Source organism: Carcharhinus amblyrhynchos, chromosome 12 (assembly GCF_965287045.1).
Source record: "Carcharhinus amblyrhynchos chromosome 12, sCarAmb.v2.hapA, whole genome shotgun sequence".
Classification (NCBI taxonomy): Eukaryota; Metazoa; Chordata; class Chondrichthyes; order Carcharhiniformes; family Carcharhinidae; genus Carcharhinus; species Carcharhinus amblyrhynchos.
The window spans coordinates 25,201,625-25,228,736 of NC_137335.1; the positions used below are offsets into that span (position 1 = coordinate 25,201,625).

At 44.3% G+C, this 27,112-nt stretch overlaps 1 protein-coding gene across 1 annotated transcript in view; it reads right to left on the bottom strand.

Moving 5' to 3' along the window:
- The window catches only part of kif25 (kinesin family member 25), a 113,934-nt gene that overhangs the window by 56,283 nt on the left and 30,539 nt on the right, over positions 1-27,112 (bottom strand). The window contains exons 8-9 of the mRNA XM_080199909.1: positions 21,620-21,687; positions 2,473-2,547 (exon numbers count right to left, since the gene is read on the bottom strand). Of these exons, the coding sequence (XP_080056035.1) occupies positions 2,473-2,547; positions 21,620-21,687 (143 nt within the window). The remainder of the gene's footprint in view (positions 1-2,472; positions 2,548-21,619; positions 21,688-27,112) is intronic.

The following is a 27,112-nucleotide window of genomic DNA, read 5'->3' on the forward strand; positions in this document are numbered from 1 at the left end:
AAACCCAGAAAGAAGCTCACCATCACACTCTCAAGGCAATTAGGGATGGGCAATGAATGCTGGTCCAGAAGGAGATGCCCATATCCCTTGAATAAATAAAAGAAAGGGTATTCTGCAATATGGACCACACTGGTTTTAGATCCCTGAAAATAAATAGAATATTAATAAGCAAAGGTTTCATGTCATCCATACACAGCAACTCTAGTTAGTGTTAGTGGCAGTCTGCATTTATCCTCGTTGTGTGCATGGTTCCAGGCAGTGAATATATTTGGGGAAAAGATCTCACTGAAGGGGCAAAAGTTGCTTGAAAGCAGCAGCAGCAGCAGCAAAGTAAAATACAATCTAGTTCTCATGTTGCTGCTGTTGTTATCTTCTCGGGCATATCCTTCCTGTTTTATGAATTTTTGAAAGAGAGTTTTTGTGTAAGATGTTATTCTGTAACAATTATGTTGGCAATAAAGGTACTGCTTTTATCTCTCTTTGCAAAAACATCCAAAAAACATAGCAGCAATGCATAAACCATTAACTGGAACAAAAGGAAGCGTATATTTATACATTAACATCAGTTAGACTATCCTAGAACTGATGGGCTTTTCCTATGGGTGAAATGTGGATGTTCCTGATCAAAATGTGAAGAATCCACCAAATGCATTCTCAAAACACAGCCATGGAGATGGCATTGCCTTGCAACCATTACTTGATACAGATAATATGATGTGATTTAATTACCTGGCTAGGTTCAGTAGATGAATGAACAACATTGCCTTACTCATTAACCCATCCACTTGCTTTATTGGCACTCATCTCTCTGGATGCACCCACACAGAGAACCCATGACAAAGTTCCTCATATTTTCACTGTATATTGGCATAACAGTCTGAATAAGAGAGTTTGGTAGTCGGGCTGTCAGTTGTCATTGAGCCTAGCAAATCACTTTGGAGCAACAGTCACAACAAAAACGGCATCAAGCATATATGCCAAGCCCTTCTCTATGCCACACTGTGAAGAATAATCTTGGATGAAATGATGCAAATGTTTAGTGTGTATGACCATCCAAAATTGAATTAGAACAATGTATTCTGATTGCTCATGATCCTTCTCTCCTTACATTTTCACAAAGTAATTAATTAACTTAGAGTGTCACACAGAGGAGCCACTTTTGAAGGGATGCGGCCAGCTGCCCTAGGAGTTTCTGACCAAAATCTAAATGTCTTGGTAAATGAGATGCAAAGGAGAAGAGAGATCATATACTCAGCTGGCCATCACAAACCATCTACTATTATCAGGAAGACATGGGTTCAGATTGTGTTAGCAGAATGTGGTGAGTGTCACCAGGGATCATGGATCCAGTGTTGCCTTTTGGCTAGAAAGCTTAGCTCATAGACAGAGGGATCCAAAGGTCATGCAGTAGTGTGGGCCTTGAAGGGGGTGAGTGAAAGGAGGGCTATTATGAGAGCTCCTTCGTCAGTGAGGTCGTATGGATTGCCCCAGTGGGAAGCTGAGCCAATCGGCAGGACAGCGCAGACTACAGGTTGAGGAGGGACTTGCAGTTGGAGCCAGGGAGTCAAAGAACAAAGAACTACACATCATGGGAAACAGGCCCTTCGGCCCAATAGTCAATATTAATGAGTCAATATAAGCAGTCGTATTTGTAGAGTAGTCTTACCTTGTTGTACATATATATATATATAATTATTCTATCAGCAATAAAGCGTTTATAGTTAAAGCTGCATCAAGTTGCCCTTGATCTATTACATTGCCGATGAGGCAAAATATCAGGCGTCAGCGCCGCACTGTCTAGCTAGAGGAGAGGAGACTTGAGCAGCAAGAATAAGAAGTGAGCTGCATTCATTTAGTAATGCCTATGTTGGAAAGATAGAGCCATTCAACCTAAAGGTAATGACTGGGGACTATGCATAGAAAGGCTGCAATATAAGTTGAAAGACGTGCAGGCTAGGTGGAGAGACCAAACTGTAAATTGCCTAGTATCCCAAGATGTGTAAGTCAGATGGATTAGCCATGGTAAATGTGTGGGTTTACGGGGATAGGGTGGGGAGAGGGCCTGGGTGAGATACTCTGTCAGCAAGTCAAAGCAAACTGAATGGGCTGAATGGCCTCTTCTCAATGTAAGGATTCTATAATTCTATTACTTAGTTACAAATACAATAATATGGAAGACAAGAAGAAAGTTATTTTGCTTATAGTCTGTGACTCAAAGACTTACAGTTTGGTGAGAAATGATTTTTGATCAACTCCATAACCTGATCAAAGGACTCCCAGTCTGGAGTGTTTGGCCATGTTCAAATCATAGAATCCTACAATACAGAAGGAGGCCATTCAGCCCATTGGGTCTGCACCGACCACAATCCCACCCAGACTCTTGTGTGCTGCAGGCTGAACTTTCCTGAGAAAAATATTGCATCATGGAAAATCTGTTAATACGACATGGTTAGAAAAATGTGTAACACTTACCCATCGAGTACAGAGGTAAGTAAGGGACGCACTTCCTCAAACATGGACTCCTGAGAATCACCAGGGCCATAAACCCTATTGTGTAGAAAGAATTTATATAAATGATGCACTGTACATTAATTAGGAATGCAAAACTGAGAGAAATTTTCAGGAAGCTACAAACAAAGTTACTGATTCAAACCTCTGAGGATTGCAACAGTGAATCTTTCACTGCACTGCTATCATAAACTTCTACTATTAACATCTGAAACAGATTGAACCCAAAATTTTGATTCTGTAAATCCCAGGGTCAACTTACTGGAATAATTCTGGATGGGACTTGGCCATGAATCTTACCGGCAGTAAGCCTGAAATGCCTCAGGAGACCCAGAAAACTTGTAGAATAGGATGGGATGGGGGTAGTGGTTAAAGACACCTGCACTTGCATGTAACTATCAGTAATCAGTAAGCTGAACTTGTAGTGGCAAGTAGGTATAAAATACCAGCTATAAGAATGCAGGAGCAGCAGTAGGGCATTAAGCTTGCTCCCTTCTTCAATTAGGTCATGGCTGATTTTCAACTCCATATCACTGTGTCTCCTGTCAATGCAGAAGGACATAGATGTCTGTCTGCACATGGGCACTGGTCCATGCATGCACAGAACTCCAGTGGCTTCATCATTGAGGGGTGGGGAGAATTTGAACTGGAGGGGAACTAGTGTCTTAGCGGGGAGGTTAGCTGGGGTGTTCAGGAATGGTTTAAACTAATAAGGAGGGGGGGTGGGGAGGTGGCTGGGAGAGAGTCGGGTGAAAGGAAAAGTATCAGGGAGAAGGAGGTTCCGAGGGACACTCGTGGGTTGAATTGTGTCTGTTTCAATGCTAGGAGTGTGGCAGGGAAAACGGATGAGCTTAGGGCTTTGATGTTTGTAAGGCAGTTAAGGCCAGTGGTGGCTGTAATGGAGACGTGGTTACGGGAAGGGCAGGACTGGCAGCTGAATGTTCCTGGGTACAAGTGTTTTAGGTGTGACAGAGGAGGGTTGAAGAGAGGTGGAGGGGTGGCACTGTTAGTAAAGGAAAACATCACAGTAGTGCAGAGGGAGGACGATATGGAAGAGACAGGGATTGAGTCGCTGTGGGTGGAGTTGAGGAATAAAAAGGGAGAGATCACATTGCTAGGGGTGTACTATAGGCCACCCAACAGCCCGAGGTCGGTGGAGGAAGGCATTTGCAGGGGCATTTTGGACAGGTGCAGGAAGAATAGAGTGGTTGTATTGGGTGACTTTAATCTTCCCGGAGTGAATTGGAGGGGGCCTAGAGCTGGGGGTACGGAGGGAGAGGAGTTTGTGAGATGTGTTTTGGAAGGGTCGCTAGAGCAGTATGTAACTAGCCCGACTAGGGGAGGGGCTATACTGGATTTAGTATTGGGTAATGAGCCGGGGCAGGTGGGTGAGGTAGAGGTAGGCAAACATGTGGCTAACAGTGACCACAAGTCCGTCTACTTTAGGATAAAAATGGAAAGGGACGAGTGCCGGCCGAACGGGAGTGTGCTGAACTGGGGAAAGGCGAGCTATAGCAGGATTAGGAGGGAGCTGCAGGACACTGATTGGGAGGGACTATTAGCTGGCAAATCCATGGTTGGCAAGTGGGAGGCTTTTAAGGGCAAAATGAAATGGTTGCAGGGGAGGTATGTTCCGGTTAAGCGGAAGGATGGGAAAGGTAGGATTAGAGAGCCGTGGATTACAGGGGGTATTGAAGACTTGGTCAGGAAGAAGAGGGAGGCGTATGTTAGGTCGAAACGACTGGGTATGGAGAGTGCGCTGGAGGAATAGAGTAGGAGAGAGCTAAAAAGGGGAATTAGAAGGGCGAAGAGAGGGCATGAAATGGCTTTGGCTGGTAGGATTAAGGAAAATCCAAAGGCATTTTATTCCTATATTAGGAACAAGAGAGTAGTTGGAGGGAAAATTGGTCCTCTTAGGGACAAAAGTGGAGAGTTATGTATTGAGTCGGAGGGAATGGGGGAGCTCCTGAATGAATACTTTGCGTCGGTATTCACGAAGGAGAGGGGTTTGGAATCGTGCGGTCTCTTGGAGGGAGCTGAGGATCAGTTGCAGGAAATATCTATTACGAGGGAGGAAGTGCTAGGGCTTTTAGGTAGCGGAAGGACGGATAAAGCTCCGGGGCCTGATGGTATTTATCCCAGGCTGCTTAGGGAGGTGAAAGATGAAATTGCTGGGCCTCTGGCGCAAATCTTTGTCTCTTCTTTGGACACAGGTGAGGTCCCAGAGGACTGGAGGGTAGCAAATGTGGTACTGCTGTTCAAAAAAGGTAGTAGGGATAACCCTGGAAATTACAGACCGGTGAGTTTGACATCGGTGGCAGGGGAATTAATGGAAAAAATACTTAGGGGTAGGATGTATGAGCATTTGGAGCGTTGCGATCTGATTAGGGATACGCAACATGGCTTTGTTAGAGGGAGGTCTTGCCTTACGAATCTGGTGGAATTCTTTGAGGAGGTGACAAAAACGGTTGACGATGGGAGAGCCGTTGATGTCATCTATATGGATTTCAGTAAGGCATTTGACAAAGTCCCTCATGGTAGGCTGGTAGAAAAGGTTAAGGCGCATGGGATACGAGGCCAGGTAGCTAGGTGGATTGAGAACTGGCTGGGTAATAGGAGACAGAGGGTAGTTGTGGAGGGGACCTTGTCGGGCTGGAGGCCAGTGACCAGTGGTGTGCCGCAGGGCTCAGTACTGGGACCTCTCCTCTTTGTAGTATACATAAATGACTTGGAAGAGAGCGTAGGTGGTGTGATCAGCAAGTTTGCTGATGACACCAAGATGGCAGGGTTGGCGGGTACTGAACTGGATTGTCAGGTGATACAACAGGATATAGATAGGTTGGTGCATTGGGCAGATAGGTGGCAGATGGAATTTAATCCCGACAAATGCGAGGTGATGCATTTTGGAAGGAATAATGCAGAGAGGAGCTATGTGATAAAAGGTAGACAGATTAGGAGTATAGACATAGAGGGACCTGGGAGTGCAGGTTCACAAATCCATGAAGGTAGCGTCACAAGTGGAGAAGGTTGTTAGGAAGGCTTATGGAATGTTAGCCTTTATAGGAAGGGGTATAGAGTATAAAAGCTGCCGTCTAGTGCTTCAGTTGTATAGAACGTTGGTTAGACCGCATTTGGAGTACTGCGTCCAGTTCTGGTCACCTTACTACCGGAAGGACGTGGAGTCTCTGGGAAGGGTGCAGAGGAGGTTTACCAGGATGTTGCCTGGCATGGAGGGGCTGGGTTACGAGGAAAGGTTGGAGAAACTGGGACTATTCTCCTTGGAAAGACGGAGATTGAGGGGGGACATGATAGAGGTATATAAGATACTGAAGGGAATAGATAGAGTTAATAGTGAGAGACTGCTCCCTAGACTGGGTACAAATACGAGAGGTCATGATTTAAGGGTGAGGGGGGAGAGGTATAATTTGGAAGTGAGAGGAAGGTTCTTTACGCAGAGAGTTGTGGGGGTATGGAACGCGCTACCGAGTAGGGTGGTGGAGGCAGGAACATTGGACTCGTTTAAGGTTCAGTTAGATAGACACATGAGTGAAACGAGGATGGAGGGTTATGGTAGGGGCTATTAAATAAGGTTAGAACCTCGGGAGACACCGGAAAAGCAGACTTGTAAGATTAACGTTTTTGTCTTTTTATTCCGCAGGTGGAGGTCCACCTCGTGTCAAATGAGGGGCATGCACACGGTGGGTCGTGCGTGGGCTGCTCCTGGAGGTTCCGGGAGTGGCCTAGCACTTTGTGTCGGTGTGTGTGCTTGATCCTGGACCGGTAGACAGATGCCGCAACAGCTCAGTGACTAGCACTGCTAGCTGTGCAGATACATGGATTTGGGCCTGTGTCTGTGGGAGTTTGCGCATTCTCCCTGTGGTTGCGTGGGTTTCCTCCGGGCGCTCTGGTTTCCTCCCACACCCCAAAGATGTGCTCTTAGGCTGATTGGTTTTACCAAATTGACACTATTCTCCCCTGAATCTGTCTAAGTTAGGGGTTCCATTCGTAAACACGCAGGGTAGAATAGGTGTAGGGTGATGCGGCGGCGCGGGCTCGTTGGGCCGAAGGGCCTGTTTCCCGTGTTGGGTTGTTCTTTGTTCTTTGTATCACCCAGCATGCCAGTACCCTCTGCACATGTGGCAATAACATCACCACGCACATACACCATCTGCATGTTTCTGTCACATCTGGAAATCAAATTTTTTTTTGCTTGTTCACAGGATAGCAATATGTTCATCATTTCTCATAATTTAGGCACAGAAATGATTTTTCCATGTTATTTAACTTGGATGGATTTCACTCTTCCTTGGGGGACTTGTATTCTACTTGGGAATAAGCACTGCAGATCAGGAATAGTACCTTGTCATCAGAGACATTTCCTTGCCACTTTGTGGGCCCTGCGATCACGTTCATTTCTGAGGCCCCTCACACATGATGTCACACCCCTTCAGATCCAGCCCACCCTCACTCAACAAAATGTAAAGTCTCAAAAATATATAGATTGGTCACTGCTTTAGCGCTTTTTAACTTGTGAAAACACACTTGTATGAATAATTGTTCAATTGAAATCCAAGCTTTCCTCTTGTTAGAATGACAGTTCCACCCCCACTTATACCCATATCCTCACATTCCCCACCCCCCACAACCCATATCCTCACACTTTCCCAATCCCACAATCTCACTAACTCACTCACCTGGGGTCTTCAAACCTCTTGTCTCCTTGTGCTAGTACGGCTTGATTTAGTGCCTTTCTGTTGCTGCCTGGTCTGCTCTCAGCCCTTGTTGTAATGAATCACCTCTTACCTGCTTCCCTGGCTGCTCAATGACTACTGACCCCAACTGGTTGATTCATCACCTAATGGCTTTCGCCCGACCCCAGTGCCTCGCTGCTGCTGGCTAGCCTGCCCGCCTCAGCTCTGGTTAAGTTGGGTTGCCCATCATCTCCTCCCCTCACTGCTTGATGGTTGCTGATGTCAACCGGCTGGCTCACCTTGGCTCATGGCTTTAGCCCACCACCTTGCTATTGGTGGCTGGCCTCCCTCAGCCCTCAGTTGAGAAGCCTGCTGGCTGTGCCTTTTTTTTCACAAAAGTAAAATACAGGATCTTCTGCCTCTCTCACCCTCCTCATCTCGTCGCCTCTCATTCCTCACATGCGCATCAACATTTGGATCAGTCTATTTTCTCACTCTAAAGGGACTCAACCAATCAAAGTCTGATGTTGCTCTGCATTGCTTGAAATGCAAAGTTGTCAGGCTCTGCTTTGTGCCCACAGACACTGGCTGGTGTGGATCCCCCCAATCATTTGGGGCATTGTGCCCGTGCATGGCATGCTTCATTGTCAATCCACCTCTGCTTGTCAGCTATTCAAATGTTTACGATGAATTTTTAAACTGAATAAACTAATTCAGTTACAAAGAAATCCAGTCAAAAATAAAGAAAAAAAAGACTAATAAGATATATCAAGTCACCTATAACAATTGTAATGATTTCAGCCACGCTATTTTTGCTCCAGGCCACTGCCTACTCTGTCATTCACAATGACATAACAGAGTAAAATAGTACAACTGTACTGGCAACAAATATAGTCACTTCAAATACTCACTTTTTTCCTATATCTCTTGACATCTTTAAATAACAAAAATCTATCTAATTTAAAATTTATAAATGATCGAATATCAAGTACTGTTTTCAGTTCCAAACAGCTACCTCCCTGTGTTGAAGTGTTTCCTAATTTCACTCTTCAAAAGTCTGGCTCTAATTTCTATATTTTGTCCCCTAGTCATAAACTCCCCAACCAGAGAAAATAGTTTCTCTCCATCTACCTTATCTGTTCCTTTAAAACTTTTGAAAACCTCATTACTCTTCAAATTCCAGGGAATACCTGCATAATTTGTGTTATTTCTCCATGTGTTATTTCTTCACATTAGGAGGGGCCACGGGCTTAGGGTGAGGTGGGGGGGAGGTATAATTCAGATGTTAGAGGGAGGTTTTTCACACAGAGGGTAGTGGGGGTATGGAATGCTCTGCTGAGCAAGGTGGTGGAGGCAGGCATGCTGGAGTTGTTTAAGAGTTACTTAGATAGGCACATGAGCGGGATGGAGATGGAGGGATATAGGGGACTGTTTTAAATAAGGTTCAGGAGCCTTGGGACGTCCCTGGGAATCAACTGATTCCTACGGACCTTCCAACATATTTTCTGGCTCACTTGTTTCACTTGGGGATTCCCTTGAATGTGTATAAGGATGTGGATGATACTGACGTTTTTCTCTTTTAATCCACAGGTGCTTCGGTCTGCCTTGTTGTCCAACAAGGGGCATACACGCGATGAGTCGTAGGAGGGCTGCTCTTGGTTGTTTCAAGAAAAGCCTAGTACTTCACGTTGTTAGTGTATGCTTAAACTGGACCAGATGCTGGGTAACATGACAGCTCAGTGACTATCACTGTTTGCTGTGCGGATACATGGATTTGGGCCAGTGTCTGTGGGAGTTTGTGCATTCTCCCCGTGCTTGCATGGGTTTTCTCCGGGTGCTCTGGTTTCCGCCCACACCCCAAAGATGTGCTGTTAGGCTGATAGGTGTAACAAATTGTCCCAAAATTAGTCTTCCCTCAATGTGGAATGCCATAAGCATAGACAAGGGTCATGGGTGGAGAGGGGACTCAATGTTAAAATGGTGGCGTGGGCTCATTGGGCCGAAGGGCCTGTTTCCTGTGCTGTGTTGTTCTTTGTTCTATGTAATTTATCTCTTGGTGTCCAGGTATCATTTTGATAAAACTATATCATATTTCCTTTCAGGTCCACATATCCTCTCTAAGGTATGGTGTCCAGCATGTTGGCACAGTAGTTCGATTCCCGGCTTGGGTCACTTTCTGTGCAGAGTCTGCTCATTATCCCCAGTCTGTGTGGGTTTCCTCCGGGTACTCCAGTTTCCTTCCACAGTCTGAAAGATGAGCTGGTTTAGGTGATTTGGCATGCTAAATTTTCCCTTAGCGTACCCAACCAGGCTGGAGTGTAGCGACTATGGGATTTTCATGCATGCAAACAAAAAATGCTGGAAAATTTCAGCAGGTCTGGCACCATCTGTGGAGAGAGAATAGAGCCGACATTTCGAGTCTGGATGACTTTCGTCAGATTCCAACTTCACAGTTTTTTGCTTTTATCTTAGGGGATTTTCATAGAAACTTCACTGCAGTATTAATGTGAGGTTACTTGTGACACTAATAAAAATAAACTATTATAAAAATAGCAGTACTCCATATATGGTCTAACCAGGACTTTGTAAAGTTATAAATTAACTTTTAACTAATTCTATTCTAATCTTCAAGATATAAAGGCCAGCATTTCATTAAATCTTTAGCTTATTTTTCCATGCCTGGACTCACTAAAGTTCAAAGCACTTAACTCTCACTTGCCTGCACTGAAATCCATTTGTAACAGCTTTACTCCTTTTCTTCCATAAAAGTGTAAGAAACATAGCAGAAATTGACCAAATGGATGTTCAGCCCTATTCCATTATTCAATATGATGACAAATGATTTTCTGTCTCAGCCCTTTCTGTCTCCCATATCCCTTAATATCCTGAAAGGTCAAAATTCTTTCTCTCTCAGCCTTAAATAGATTGAATGATGGGGGATTCACAACTCTCTAGGGAAGATAATTGCAAATACTCACAAATATTTCTGTAAAGGCATTGGCAACACTTCAAATATCTGAATATGTTATTCTTATCTCTAAAGAAGCAAAGCAATATTCTCAGAAATATTGCTCAGAAGTAGGGATTTAAAGGTCATCGTCACTGGGATGTTACATCAGAAGTTTCCAATTATTTGTCCCACTAAATGCTTTATTAACCTATTCTAAGACAAGCCTTGTTTTAGGTGTTCACCATCCAAGACAACAAAAATGTGATACTGACACCATTGATGATGATTTATCACTGGACGAGCCACAGTTTGCTTTGTTATAATGCTTTTGACAATCTATCTCAAGAGACAGTGTCAGGGGAAAGATTGACTTGGTGGTGAGGGTTCAAAGTTCACGGTAGAGACTGAAGAAATTAAGAAAAAGTGGCTCATTGTAAGTTGCAGTGACAGGTGCATCAATGGTCTTTTAGAGAGTGCCAAAAAAGGCATATACTGTTATTGTGGGCTTATTCCAGTGAGATTTGAGCTTGGGATGGCAGCAGAGAAGTGGAAAAGGAGTGGTGATAGGTTGGGTAGAATATGGGCAGCAAAACAACCAAAAGGAAAGAAAAGGTGGCATGATAGAGTTATAAGGAGACACAACAGGAAAGAAAGGCCCAAGAGGGAAGCCATGGAACATGACAATGGGGGAAGGCAGTGGTGTAGTGGTATTGTCACTGGACTAGCAATCCCGAGACCTGGGGTAATACTCTGGGGACAGTAGTTCAAATCCCACCAGGACAAATGGTGAAATTTGAATTCAATTAAAAAATCTGGAATTAAAAATCTAATAATGACCATAAAACAATCTGGCTCACTTATGTCCTTTAAGGAAGGAAATCTGTTGTCCTTACCTAATCTGGCCTACACATGACTCCATATCTACAGCAATGTGGTTGATTCTTATCTGCCCTCATGGATGAGCAACAAATGCTGAGCCAGTTAGCAACTCCCACATCTCACGAATGATGAAAAAAAGGGAAACCTGATGAACCTCAGTTGAGGTCAATGAAAACCAGTCTTGGGTTATAAAATGTATGGATAATGATTTCCGAGGTTGTGTCATTAAGATTGATGGGACAGCAATTGGCCTGACTGGATTTGTTCTGTTTTTAACTGGACAGGGAATTCATTATCTAGGAGTTACCATCAGCTCAGGTCCTCAGATGGTACCAAGAAAAACTGTAAAACTGAAAGGGCATATATGCATGGGAATGAGGAGGTGGAGGGGAGGGGGGAAAGCATATCAAAAGCTGTAGGGTGGGATTTTTGGCTGTTCCCACAGTGGGATCTTCTGGTCCTGCCGACAGTGACTACCACCATGAGTTCCCCAGTAGTGTAAGATATAAACAAAAGGAAACCCCGTTGACAGCAGCAGGACCAGAAGATCACACTGCCAGCCAATGGCGAGCCACCTCCATTGCTGCAAAACATGCTATGGTGGGGGGAGTAAGTAGTTTATCATTTCAATTTCTATTGGAATGATGAAATACTATATAAATAAAGCACTCAACACATCATGGCCACGACACTGAATTCCATGGTGATGCTAGTGACAGAGCTACAGAATCATGGAAAAAATAATGCCAGTTGGAATATTTCTGGTCAGCTCGAATGTAGTTTGATTAACCACGACATGTAACGTGGATAGATCTTATATCAATTACTCTTGACAGCTGATTCGACTCATTGGAACTGCATAGGACCATTTAACAACTTCTAATATTGACTCACTGCTGAGAATGCATTCAGCAGCATGAGGAACCCCTCAGAGGCATTATTTAAAGGGTCAGTCATCCAAACTTCCAAATTAAATGCTTCTGACTTACTTTTGTTTTTGCAAAGTTTGTGGAAATATGCAGTGTGTTCTTCAAGGAGTCTTAATTAATTTTAAAGGTAGTGTTGCCGAACAATGACAAGGCGGTCAGAGAAGTTTTCTGCCCTGTCAGCAGAAAGCCTACAAGAATTATGAGGCTATGATTGCTATCTCCCTTGGGTTGCAACATGACAGGGAAGTGGAACACAGACTGTAGAGAGGGTAAACTGTGTACAGAGTGAGGGAGAGGAGGCCTCGCAGTAGGAGGCCCTACCCACAAATAAAGCACTCTTGCTTCTATCACCTTAGTCAGGAGCAATATGCAGCAGTGAGACATTGGGTGGCTTCTGTCTGTGCTGCAATGGTTAAATTGCAATGCAAAACAGATGGTTCACCAAGTCCTGTGTTGGAGTTGGTCTCTACTTCCACCATGGAAAGAATGGACTTCAAGATCCTTCTAAAACCCTATGCCAGATTGGAGACAGATGCTTCCATACCTTTTTGACAATGACAATAGGCTAGCAAACCTGCACAAGGCATCTTTGAGTGCATCACTATTACTATTCTCCTATACTCCAACCCACTGAAATGTCCTCCAAGTCCTCCGCAACAAAACTCATCTGCAATTTCACCATCTGGGGGAATTAGCACACAAACTGCCCTTTTGCTCTGCATCAGCAGCAGCCTACTACTCATCACTGGTGACTTATATAAACATATGAATTAAGAACAGGGATAGGCCACTCACTCCTTGGACCTGCTCCACCATTCAGTTAAATCATGGCTGATCTGATTGTAACCTCAATACCACATCCCTGCCTATTACCCACTGGTTAATCAAGAATCCATCTAGTGCTGTCTTAAAGATTCTGCTTCCACTCTCTTTTAAGGGAGAGAGTTTTAAAGACTCAGCCCTCAGAACAAATTTCTCCTCATCTCACGTAAATGAATGACCTTTTTTTTCTAAAAGAGTGATCCCTAACTCTAAATTCTCCCACAAAAGGAAACATTTGACTTGTCAAGAGCCCTCAGGATCTTAAAGGTTTCAATCAAGTCACCTCTTACTCTTTTAAACTCCAGTGAATGCAAGTCAAACCTGTCCAATCTTTCCTCATAAAGCAATCCGCCCGTTCCAGGTATTAGTATAGTAAATAAAGACTCACCACCTACAGATCCTAACTCTATACTATGTTGTAGTGTAGGTGTAGGGTCAGTTTCTGAGCTAGTGGCTGAGATTGTTGCATCATGCGACTGTGCTTCTTCACTGAAGTCAGTCCTGACTAGCTGCAATATTCCCTAGTCTGCTTGGCCATCTCCTGTTAAGTGTGCAGACAACATCAGCATGTTAATTGCTGGATTGAGGCAACATAAAGTTTGTATGCTGCCAGCTTCAACAGGACCAGACTAAGAGTAATTGCAAATTGCCCATTTCCGGAGAAGGGAATACTTAAACATTATCCCCTCCGAGTGTCTTGGCATATCGTTGTGAATTTATTTTCAAGACCCATAAAATAGCCCATAACTTCCTTGGAGTCACAATCAGTGGCAGATTACAACTTTAAATTGTAAAGCACCCACCTTGCCTGACCTTCCTGATACATGCTAGATGAGACTTGAGATGCAAAGTGTGTCATCAGCTTCAATGGCAAAGTGTAAAAGGAGTGGACATGCCCCCTTTTTACAACACTAGCTGCCATAAAGCAGTTGAGTTTAGTGGTCCCATTAAAGAGAGAAGTTAAGTTTCTAAGAAAGGTGAATACTGTGGGTATCAGTGTTTTGTTGGTGATGTGGGGGTTTTGCCTGGGTGTGTGAGGGTAGGGGAGGTGTCAGGCAATTCAAGTTGGCCTCTTTGAATATGAACTCCCTGTTTAAGCGTCAAATTGATGGTCCAATCAGGGAGTCCACTGCGCTGTATTTAAATAGGAGTGTCAGTTCCTCTGGCAGCCCAGAAGGAGACTGCACACTGACAGCACTCTGTATAGTGTTGTGGGAGCTTGTAAATAAAGGAATTTTGGTGAAGAGACGACCGCCTCCAAGGACTTTTTACAGTGACGACAAGGAAAAAGGAACAACCTGAAGGAACTTGCTTACTGTCAACCTCTACACATTGACAGTAAGCCATTGCCAGGCAAACATGCCTCAGATTGGGAAACTAGATTCTTCTGACCTTCCAGTGGAAAACTGGGCCCAATATGTAAAACGGATTAAGTATTTCTTAAGAGCTAACAACATAGCCTCAGATGAAAAACAACAGGTTATCCTGCTCATTGCTTATGGACCGGCAGCTTTCACTGTTATGCGCAGTTTAACTTTTCCAGAGGCACCGGACACAAAAAGCTTCTAGGAATTGATGGACTTAGTAGGAGAATATTGAGACCATAAGCCACCTTTGATTCTGCGAAGGTACCAGTTTTACTCAGCATTCCGAGAGACGAGGAAGTCAATCACTGGTTTCCTGATGAGATTAAGGCGATTAGCAGAGGCATGCAAATTCGGATTAACATTAGATGAGATGCTCCGAGACCAATTGGTGTGCAGAAATCAATAATATGACAATACAAAAATGTCTCTTGGTGGAGGCCCAGCTGGACTGCCAACAAGCATTACAGATGGCTTTGTCTTTGGAAAAAGCGGTGAGCGGAGCTCATAAATTACAGGGTATTCTGATGGGGAGGTAGATGACCACACCAGCGCAACTGAGTTAAGGGACTACCATCATGGGATAGGCAACTATATAGCCACCCTCAGGAAGGATTCAGATATAAGGAAACCCAGGTCCGCGCAAGAACCGCTCCTAAACAAGGCTGAATTAGGTTTACACAGACAGCAGTCCCTGTAGAGTCCCGCCCAGCATGACATTGCAACTGTTGCCAGTGTCAGGAATTGAAGAAAAACAAGGTTACAAAACTGACATTTTGAAAAAGGACACATAGGCTGGGGTACAAGAAAATGCACACTCTGGCAGCTTCACCTACCTCCCATGACAAACAGCTACTTTGCATAGGAATGACCAAATTGGAATCTATTAAATTTTCTGTGAGATTGAATGGACGTCAAATTTAAATGGAGGTCGACACAGGCGCACTTGTATCCGTGGTAGAGGAAACAGTGTTCAACAAAATACGCACTGGACTCCAACACTTATCCCTAACTGAGACTTCGGCAAGACTGAGGACTTATACAGAGGAACCACTGAGAGTGTTGGGCACAACACTTGCCTGTTGCTTATGGAAAACAACTGGTCAGGCTAACCTTGATGGGGGTGAAAGGTTCAGGACCGAGCCTATTGGGACAAAATTGGCTGAAGGAGATCCAACTAAACTGGATTAACATCTTTCTGCTGGAAAATAGTCACCTGAGTGAAGTCCTGAGCAACTACCCGGAGGGTTTTTGGGAAGGGTTAGGAACAATTGAGGGAGCAAAAGTGACAGTACATGTCGACCCAGAGGCAGTCCCAAAATTCTGCAAGGCCCGGCCAGTACCATTTGCATTAAGGGAAAAAGTTGATACAGAAATCAAAAGGTTAGAGTGTGAAAGTGTAATAAAACTGGTCCAGTTTTCAAAATGGGCAGAACCTGTGGTGCCTGTTCTAAAGCCGGACGGCTCGGTTCGTCTTTGTGGAGATTTTAAATAGACAATAAATTGCTACTCACAATTTGATAAATACCCAATTCCCTGGATCGAGGACTCTTATTTTTAAAACTGGGCATGAGTCACTCATACCTACAACTGAAGCTGGACGAAGATTCACAAAAATTCTCTACAATCAACACAGTGAAAGGCCTTCTTCAGTGTACAAGCAGGATATCATCAGTCTGTGCTATATTCCAGGGAATGATGGAGAACATACTACAAGGATTGCCACAGGTCACCATTTACTGGATGATGTCCTCATTATGGGGTAAACAAGGGCACAATGCCTGCAGAACCTGGAGGAAGTCCTTACAAGATTTTCAGTAGCAGGTGTGTGCTTAAAGAGGGAGAAATGTGTCTTTTTAGCACCGCACATAATCTGAGTTACAAAGTCAGTAAGTCAGGCCTACATTATCTGGAGGATTGGTGCGAGCAGCAAAAATTGCCCCGACCCCTACCACAATCCAGGAGTTACAGGGCCTCCATTCTGGAACCCCTACACCATCTACTCAAAAAGGGACAAGCCTGAAAATGAGTTTGCCTTCCAAGGCCAGGCCTTCAAGAAAATCAAACAGCAACTCTACTCAGAAAATGTTTTAGTGCATTATGACCCCAAGAAACAATTGGTACTCACTTGCGATGTGTCCCCATACAGGGTTGGTGCATTTCTGGCACAAAGATGGCAAAACAGACAGGAACGATCAATGGCATATGCCTCCAGGACCCTGGCAATAGCAGAATGAAAGTATGCCCAGATCGATAAAGAAGATCTGGCCATTATTCTCACAATGAAAATATTCCACCAGTACCTACATGGGTGGAAATTCATAAGAACATAAGAAATAGGAGCAGGAGTAGGCCATCTAGCCCTTCAAGCCTGCCCCGCCATTCAATAAGATCATGGCTGATCTGAAGTGGCTCAGTTCCACTTTCCCGCTTTCTCCCCATAACCCTTAATCCCCTTGCCTACCAAAAACCTATCTACCCGCATCTTAAATATATTTAGCGAGGTAGCCTCCACCACTTCAATGGGCAGAGAATTCCAGAGATTCACCACCCTTTGAGTGAAGAAGTTCCTCCTCAACTCTGTTCTAAACTGCGCCCCCCCCCCCCTTATCTTGAGGCTGTACCCTCTAGTCCTGCTATCCTTTCTGAGCGGGAAGAACCTCTCCACCTCTACCCTATCCATCCCTTTTATCATCTTAAACGTCTCAATAAGATCCCCCCTCATCCTTCTAAACTCTAACGAGTACAAGCCCAGTCTATTCAGCCTCTCTTCATAGCTCAACCCCCTCAACTCTGGTATCAGCCTAGTGAACCTCCTCTGCACTCCCTCCAAGGCCAAAATATCCTTGTGCAAGTGCGGCGACCAAAACTGCACACAGTACTCCAGCTGCAGCCTCACCAGTGCCCTGTACAGTTGCAGCAAGACCTCCCTGCTTTTATATTCAATCCCCCTCGCTATGAAGGCCAGCATCCCATTTGCCTTCTTGACCACCTGCTGCACCTGTAGGCTGGCTTTTTGCGACTCATGCACAAGGAGCCCCAGGTTCTTCTGCACTGTAGCATGCTGCAGCTTTTCGCCCTGTAAGTAGTAGTCCTTCCTACTATTATTCCTACCAAAGTGGATAACCTCACACTTGCCAACATTGTATTCCATCTGCCAGGTCCTTGCCCACTCGCTGAGCCTATCTAGATCTCTCTGCAGACTTTCTACACCCTCTGCACAATTTGCTGTTCCACTTATCTTTGTGTCATCAGCAAATTTTGACATCTTACACTCGGCTCCCTCCTCCAGATCATCTATATAAATGGTAAATAGCTGAGGCCCCAGCACCGATCCCCGGGGCACTCCACTAGTCACCAACCGCCAATCCGAATAGCACCCATTGACACCCACTCTCTGCCTCCTATTTGACAGCCAATACCCTATCCACGCTAACACCTTACCCCCAACTCCATGCCCCCTAACCTTCTGTAACAACCTTTTGTGCGGCACCTTATCAAACGCCTTCTGAAAATCGAGAAACACCACATCCACTGGTTCCCCTCCATCCACCGCACTAGACACATCCTCATAGAACTCCAATAAATCCGTCAGACACAACTTCCCCTTAACAAATCTGTGCTGCGTCTGCTCTATCAAACAATTCTTCTCAAGATGCCTCGCTATTTCCTCTTTGATGACGATTCAAGCATTTTTCCTACAACAGACGTTAAACTAACTGGCCTATAATTCCCTGCCTTTTGCCTGCTACCCTTTTTAAACAGCGGCGTAACATTGGCCATTTTCCAATCTTCCGGCACTTCCCCGGAATCCAGCGAGGTTTGGAAAACAATCACTAAGGCATCAACTATCACCTCTGCCATTTCCTTCAGAACCCTGGGATGCATTCCATCCGGTCCTGGGGACTTGTCCACCATCAGTCTCACTAGTCTGTCGAGCACTACCTCTCTAGTAATAATGATCTCATTCAGGCCCTCCACTCCTACCATCTTTCCATCGTTAACACCCGGCAAACTATTCGCGTCCTCCTCCGTGAAGACCGAAGCAAAAAACTTATTTAAGGCCTCAGCCATTTCCTCATCCCCCACCACTAAATCCCCCCTCTCATCCTCTAAGGGTCCAACATTCACCCTAGCCAGCCTCCTCCTTTTTATATACTTATAAAAACTCTGACTATCCTTTTTTATATTTAGCGCTAGCCTAGATTCATTGTCTATCCTTCCTTTCTTTATCAACTTCTTCGTCATTCTTTGTTGATATTTAAACCTCTCCCAATCCTCTTCTCGCCCACTACTTTTCGCCACTCTAAACACATCAGCTTTTAATTTAATACTCTCCTTTATCTCCTTCGTTATCCGCGGCTGATTATCTCTTCTACGATCTTTCTTTACGGTTGTCACTGATCACAAACCCTTGCTGAGTCTACTCAAGAAGGACAAACTGGTGCCACCAATAGCTTCAGCCAGGATCCAGCACTGGGCATTATTACTGGCAGCATACCAATATCGGACGGAGCACTGGCCAGGTCTTCGGGTGGCAAATGCCAATATCCTAAGGAGGGTGCCAGTACCAGACACCCCACCGTTGATACCCAGAGTAGAAGAAATGGTGATGCCAGTGAACTTCTTGGATATCCTCCCAGTGACTACACACAATATGCGCCTCTGGTCACAAAAAGCCCCAGTATTAACAAAAGCAAAATACCTGGTCTGAACAGGGGAAATGGAAAGACCAGTTCAATCACAATTCCAGCTCTATTGGAGTGGGTCACTCTGGAAGACAGGATACTGCTATGGGGAGCACAGGTCATAGTCGCAAATCAGGGCTGTCAGGCCCTACTGGCCAAATTGCATTATGGGCACCCCGGGGTCTCCAAAATGAAGCACCTGGCCCAGTGCTATGGTGGCCAGGTCTGGATGCAGATATAGCGCCATTGGTGGGCCGGTGCCAGAAATGCCAACAAGGGCAGGAGGTGCCACCGGCAGCCCTGCTGCACCTGTGGAAATGGCCTGGCAGACCATGGTCGTGACTTCATGTCAATTTTGCAGGCCAGTTTATGGGGTCCATGTTTTTGGTAAGAGTAGATGCCTATTCCAAATGATTAGACATGCACAAAATGAACTCGGTAAACACAACGTCAACCGTTGAGAAACTGCGCACCTCGTTTGCAATGCACGGAATTCTGCAAGTGTTAGTCTCAGACAATGGATCCGTTTTTACCAGCCTACAGTTCACAAAATTCATAAAGTCAAACAGGATTTGGCACATCAGGACGGCACCATACCACCCAGCGTCAAATGGCCTGGCTGAAAAAATAGCCAGTGGTGTCAATGTACACCAAACTCTCATGCTGGCTATTCGATTAAAGGACAACCCCACATGCCACCACGGGAATAGGCCCAGTAGAATTACTCGTGGACCGACAACTCTGCACCAGACTGAACCTGCTATCCCCAAACCTGGAGGGGTAAGGTGAAAAAACACCAGGAGTCCCAACGCAGGGGCACGACAACATGCCAAGTGAGGCAGTTCAGTAAGAAAGTCTGGGTAAGAAATTATGCAAATGGGCCCACGTGGGTAGCAGGAACAGTCAAGTCCAGGACAGAACTGGTATCCTACCAGGTACGAGTGGGCGAGGCCATCTTAAGGAAACTGAGCCTAAAACTCACCACCCGTTCCTGAGCTGAATTGGCACTGCAGACCTAGGGCTGAGGACAGTTATCCCTGACGGGCCAGCCCTGTCTCTCCAGCACCCCTGGCGGGAACCTCAGAATCTGAAATGGACAGGGGGGAATGAAACTGCAGCTGTTCCCCTACCTCTAGAGGAAGAGGGCGAACCAGCCCTCTGGTGCTTACTGTGGAAGAGACGGGTGCCTGACTGATACACCCCTCCAATGTCAGAGGCCGAGTTGGAGGATCTGGACCTGGTGCGCAAAGAAAGGAAAAGACCCATGAGGCAATCAGCCTGCGAGGATTCCTTGGAATTTGGGGGGGAGGAGTGTAACGAGGCAATTGGGGTTGGCCTGTGTGAATGTGAACTCCCTGAATGATGGTGCAATCAGGGAACCCCATGCTTTGTACTTAAACAGGAGCATCAATTCCTCTAATACTCTGGATGTAGACTGCACACTGAGAGCACTCTGTATACTGTTGTTGGATCTTGTAAATAAAGGAATTTTGGTGAAGGGACTTCCATCTCCACGTGTCTCCTGTGGGGCTTGGGATGTGGGTTCGGGGGTGTCCCGTATGGGGCTTGGACTGGGTCTTTTTTACTGTGAAGTTAGAAGTGCATGTTTTCCTTCTAACTCTTTCAGAGTAACTATGCATGTAAAACTGACAACCATCCAAAGATAGCAACTTAAATTGTTTTGTCCCAAAACAATTGTCTGGGAAGTGAGCCCTTCTGGATAATTGCCTGGTAAACTCTTATGTGGAAACTTCTGAAAGGGATTCCCCAATGCACCTTTGGGGTGCCCTTCAAATCAGACACTGGGGAACCAGATAGTTACAGGTCAAAATGCCCTTCTTCGGATTTCTCATTTCACCAGAATTGTGAACACAGTCTTGATTAAGGAATCTGTGCTTCTTGAACAGCATGGGCAATCTTCTAACTGTTGCCACAACCTATAAAGGACATGGGTCCTAAATTATCTTGGGAGTTTAACTAGACTTGATTGTAACTCCAGAGGAACTTTCCTAAAAACAGCTGGGATCTAATGGTGCTGGGTATCTGCTGTTTCTGGGACTTTCCTAGTTGGCCTTGTAAACGATAGCAACCTCTAGCTAGCTCTTACTGGACTAATGACATCAAGGAACAGTGGGAACTGTACTTCGGGAAGTCCAGTTTATTCAGCTCAGCTGGGATCCAGCATAAAAGCGGAGGCTGGTTTGTCAGGAGGGATGTTCCCCCACATTGATAGCTCAAAAACAGAGCACTGAAAATGCTGGAAATCTGAAATAAAAACAGTAAATGCTGGGAATATTCATCAAATCAGGCAGCATCTATGGATATGTGAGGTAATAACAATCTCATGGTGGTTCTAGGATGCACAAAGTATTTTTTAATTTAAAAATAAATTTTATAGTTATGTAAAGACAGAAAGTTAGAGGATGATGAGGGCATGGACAATTCACCCCAATGGCATGCAGCAAGGCACCAGATTTTGTGACAAGGGACTCGAGATATCTCTCTAGTCCACAGCAATGTGGGTGTCAACGCAATCCCTCACAGTGACCTTGCGAGCTCTGACATAATCAGCAATAGAGGGCACTCCCCCAAAGACATCCGTGGCTTTATTGTGAGACTAAATTTATTTTCTATTCACACTCTACTTTTGCATACACCAGAGGTAGAAAAATTGTCGTTATGCTTCAAGTCCCTCTTAAACAATGATCTGAGCAGTTTTCACCTTGGGTTCTCCTTTGTAATGTCTTGGCTGAATAATGCAGAGAATTTTTGAAATGTTACAACTTACCGGTCAAACTGAAACATCTTGTTCACTGTTGTATGACCAGGACGATTGCATTTTACATGAACAGTTTCCTAATTAAAAGATAAAATAGATATGAAACCACAATTTTTAAATAGAACATGTAAAAACAATTTCCAAAAACAATTTTGGCAGATTTGAGAAACTAAATCTACAATGAAGTTGATTTATCTTAAGTAACATATAGTGGAGGTAATGGGGATTATACTGCTCATACTTCTTTCTATTGTTCCCACAAACAAATCACCTAGAAATACTACAAGGGCTGCCTGCATCATGTATACAAATATAGCTGTGAAAATATCCCAGACAAATAGTGTAAATACACATACCTAGGAAGATAAGAACAGTGGTAGGCCCTTCAAATCTGTTCAATGAGATCATGACTGATCTGTAACCTAACTCCATTCACCCACCACTTTCCCCAATATTTCTTGATACCTCTGAATAACAAAATCTTATCAATCTCAGACTGAAAATTAACAATTGATCCAACACCTGCCACCTGTTGTGTGGAGATGTGTTTCCTAATTTCAATTCTAAAAGGTCTAGCTCTACTTTTCAGTCTATGCCCTTAATCCTAGACTCCATAACTAGGGGAAATAATTTTATCTAACTTATCTGTTCCCCGTAATATCTTGAAAGCTTCAATCAGATGACCCTTAGCCTTCTAAATTCCAAGGAATGCAATCCTACTTCATGTCCTGTCTCCTTTGCAATTTAATCCCTGGTCTGCAGTTATTCAGGTAAAATACACTCATCAGGGGCCAATATATCCTTCCTCAGGTATGGTACTCTCAGTGCTCCAAGTGTGCTCCAACCAGGGCTTTATATAGTTGAAGCAAGTTCTACCTCCTTGTATTCTGTTCCTTCAGATATAAAATTGTGAAGATTAGAGGTCGGAGTGGATGACCTCACTGGGTGTGCCTGGCATCCACTGCATACATCACTGTACCATAAAAGTGTCGCTGACTGGTCAATGCTACATAAAGTGGTAAGAAGCGACACAGGAAATTGTTCAGTAGAAGTGATAGATAAAACTAAATAGAACAGCAAGAGTTATCAAAGAATCCCTACAGTGCAGCAGGAGGCCATTCGGCCCATCAAACCTACACCGACAGCAATCCCACCAGGCCATATCCCCACAACTCCATGTATTTACGCTACTAATCCACCTGATATCAAGGGGCAATTTAGCATGGTCAATCCACCTAATCTGCACATCTAAGTGTGGGAGGAAACCAGTGCACCCGGTGGAAACCCACACACACATGGAGAGAAAGTGCAAACTCCACAGTCACCCGAGGTTGGAATTGAACCTGGATCCCTGGTGTTGTGAGGGAGCAGTGCTAACCAGTGTGCTGTCCAGTTGCTTTGATTGAGTGGGCTCCAGCCAATGGGGGGCATTAAAGGCATTCGGAGAAGATCAACTAAGCCCAGGCCAATATTTGAAACTCAAATCAAGTACTTCAAAATATGCCCCTGAACTCTAAGGCCTCTTTGGGATAATTGATTCTATAGAATTACAGCAGTTTAGAGTTGGAATCGATAGGTTTTATTAATCTTTCAGGGAACTTTGGGACATGGGGAGCAGCAGGCAAACGGAGTTGAGACAGAAGATCAGCCACTATCATATCAAATGGAGGAGCAGACTTGATGGGCTGTCTTGTCTACTCCTATTCCTATTTCTTATGTTCGTAAGTAACTCCAAGAACAAGCATTCTATTTAAAATGATCTAACTTTATATGCATTACTTTAATGGGAGAAACTAAAAAAAAAACTTAACAAAGTCTTGGTTCAGGATTGGTATTTCCTGCTACTGCATGTTTACCAGTTTGATATCGGTTGCTTAAAATATACTGTTTTTTCTGCTGCTTCTGTTACCTCTGGTACGTGCAAATTAAGTCTGTTTCTGTTCTGCACTCTAATCAACTGAACAACTTATTAGTGATGTAAGCTAAAGCCAGTATGACATCCTGAGGTGCAATATCTTAAGCAACATTGACTTTGAAAGAAATACGATGATACTAGTAAGAATTTTAGCTGCGTAGACAAGAAATATTCTTAAATACTCCTGCAGGTGATGCTGTTGCTGAATGAACAGCAGAAAGCCAGAATATGATATTATGCATTTATTTATATTTACTAATTTCATTAAATACTTAATATCAAGTACAAGCACAAGACTCAATACTTAGAAAACATAAATCATGTGCTATTGGCCTTCATTTATCCAAGTTTCATAACAGACAAAATATAACAGTCTGATCCCATTGTAAAGTACAACAAAAACTGAACATTAACATAGATTAGGAGAGATTGGGATTAAAAAGCTGGCAATTAGTGGAGTCATAGAAAATGGTACAAATCTTTTCCCAATGCATTCATTCGATATAAGAAGTCTCTCAACACCAGATTAAAGTCCAACAGGTTTATTTGGTAGCATAAGCCACTAGCTTTCGAAGCGCTGCCCATTCATCAGGTAAGTGAAGGGACAGTGCTCCGAAAGCTAATGGCATATGCTACCAAATACACTGTTGGACTTTAACTTGGTGTTGCAAGACTTCTTACTGTGTTTACCCCAGTCCAATGCCAGCATCTTCACCTCGTTCAATATATCACACATGTAATTAAAACAGAGCAATTTGTAAATACTGATTTTTAAATGCAAACTATTTTATTGCATTCCTATCACCATTTTGATGTGTTGGAGTTGCTTGTGTGCTCGGAAGGTCCTTTGAGTAATGCCTTCGGGAACTTCTTGTTTCTGGTAGGGCCACTCATGGAGGTCAAAAGAGTCTTTAACAGCAGAACAGGTGAAGGCAAAATGTGCATCTCACTGGCAGTGAAGGTGGAAAGTCGTGCAGTAGCCAGGTGATCTCACTCATTTTCATATGACACATCACCTAAACTCTGATCACCATCCCATAAGATTGTGTGAGTAATAATAATCCCCACATTAACCAAAGTCAAGCATTGGTTTCTACCGAGGTCCATTTGTTAAGTCCTGTGGAGATGAAGAAATGGTGACAGGGATAGGGCTGCGGAGATTCTGGGCAGGATTTTACAGTCTTGCTCATCCTGAAACCATAAAATTTGCCTGAGGTCAACTGACCTTTCCATGGGCTACCCCTCGCCCTTTCCAAATCCTGTAGCGGTCAGGGCGATAAAATTCCAGCATCTAAGTCACAAATCTGCAGTCAGAAAATAGATGCATAAATGTTACTGTCCCAAGAGGTGTCTTTGGTCAGCAGCATCCTCTTCAGATACCATCTGCTCACCCCAATGGGAAGAAGGATAGAAAGGTTGCCCTAAAAATGGGCTGGGGAATGACACCCTGAGGGATCACCATTTCTGGCCAAAGAAGAAGAACTTTTAAATTTTGTTACTTGGCATGTTAGAACATCTGTGGATGATCTCAGGAATGACCAACCAGAAATAACTGCAACTGTATCAGGAGAGGTGTCAAGACTCTGAATTGACACGCACCCTCAAGGAGAACTGCCTTTCTAGAGAGGGGGTAGTTGGAGGAACGTGCAGTGGGATACACCATTTATTGGAACAGAAAGGCTGAGAGCAATCCTTATGTTCATGAAGTTGATTCTGCCATACAGAACAGGACTCTGGATGTACTCCTAGAACTCCCCTGTTGTATAAATGGAAGAATCATGACATTTCACTTGCAGCTTCTGATAGGGAGAGGGGGAAATCCCTGCTACAGAATGGAGTGCTGCAATGATTTAAAATCCTGCCAGGTGTCCAGGGGGCATGGAGATTAAAGTGACCAGACCATTTCAAAAGTTTCTGCAGGTGTGAGGAGGCCCCTTTGAAGTCCCCTGTTAGAGAGGAGATGTCAATTTCACCTAGGGTGGCAAAGGTTCCATTCTCTTCAGCTGTGCACTCAGCCCCAATGTAGTCACATAACTTTGATTTGAAATCTATGAACCTTCTTAGCAAGCTGAAACCTTAGAAACCTTACTGTTACATAATAAGAACATAAAAAATAGGAGCAGGAGTAGGCCATCTAGCCCTTCGAGCCTGCCCCGTCATTCAATAAGATCATGGTTGATCTGAAGTGGATCAGTTCCACTTTCCCGCTTTCTCCCCATAACCCTTAATTCCCTTGTCTATCAGAAATCTATCTACCCGCGACCGAAATATATGTAGCGAGGTAGCCTCCACCACTTCAATGGGCAGAGAATTCCAGAGATTCACCACCCTTTGAGTGAAGAAGGTCCTCCTCAACTCCGTTCTAAACTGCCCCCCACCTCCCTTGTATTGAGACTGTGCCCTCTAGTTCTGTTTTCCTTTCTAAGCGGGAAGAATCTCTCTACCTCTACCCTATCCATCCCCTTCATTAATTTATACATCTCTATAAGGTCCCCCCCTCAGCCTTCTAAACTCTAACAAGCATAGGCCCAGTCTACTCAATCTCTCTTCATAAGCTAAACCCCTCATCTCCGGTATCAGCCTGGTGAACCTTCTCTGTACTCCCTCCAAGGCCAATAAATCCTTTTGCAAATAAGGGGACCAAACCTGCACACAGTACTCCAATTGCAGCCTCACCAGTTCCCTGTACAGTTGCAGCAAGACCTCCCTGCTTTTATATTCTATCCCCCTCGCTATAAAGGCCAACATTCCATTTGCCTTCTTGATCACCGGCTGCACCTGCAGTCTGAGTTTCTGCGACTCGTGCACAAGGACTCCCAGGTCCCTCTGCACTGTAGCATGCTGCAGCTTTTCACCCTTTGAATAATAATCCCTCCTATTATTATTTCTACCAAAGTGGACAACCTCACATTTGCTAATGTTATACTCCATCTGCCAGGTCCTCGCCCACTCACTCAGCCTATCCAGATCTCTCTCCAGACTTTCCGTACCCTCCATGCAATTCGCTTTTCCGCTCATCTTTGTGCCATCAGCAAATGTTACCCTACACTCAGCCCCCTCCTCCAGATTGTCTATGTAAATGGTAAACAGTTGAGGCCCCAGCATCGATCCCTGCGGCACTCCACTAGACACCAACTGCCAACCAGAAAAGCACCCATTGATTCCAACTCTCTGCTGCCTGTTAGATAACCAATCCTCAATCCACGCTAACACCTTACCCCCAACTCTGTGAACCCTAACCTTCTGCAGCAACCTTTTGTGAGGAACCTTATCGAATGTTACATTGGAAACATTTGATCGCTGACAATTACAATGTCCAGTGGTTTGAAATAAGCCTCCATTAACAGCTCAATGGCTTTCTATTTAGTTTCTAGTCATCTGTGTTTATTTTCATTTGCCTTTATGCTTGAATGCATCTCTAGTACCTCCATTGCTCCTAGCCTCAATGGTCACAGAGACTCTAAGCCTGGTTGACAGTTTTGGTTTTTTTCAAAAGAAATAAGTGGTTTAACTTTAGTCTTTTGCAGACTATTATTTATTTCTATTGGGACCAACGGGGTGGGTCGGGAGCAGCACCAAACCCACTT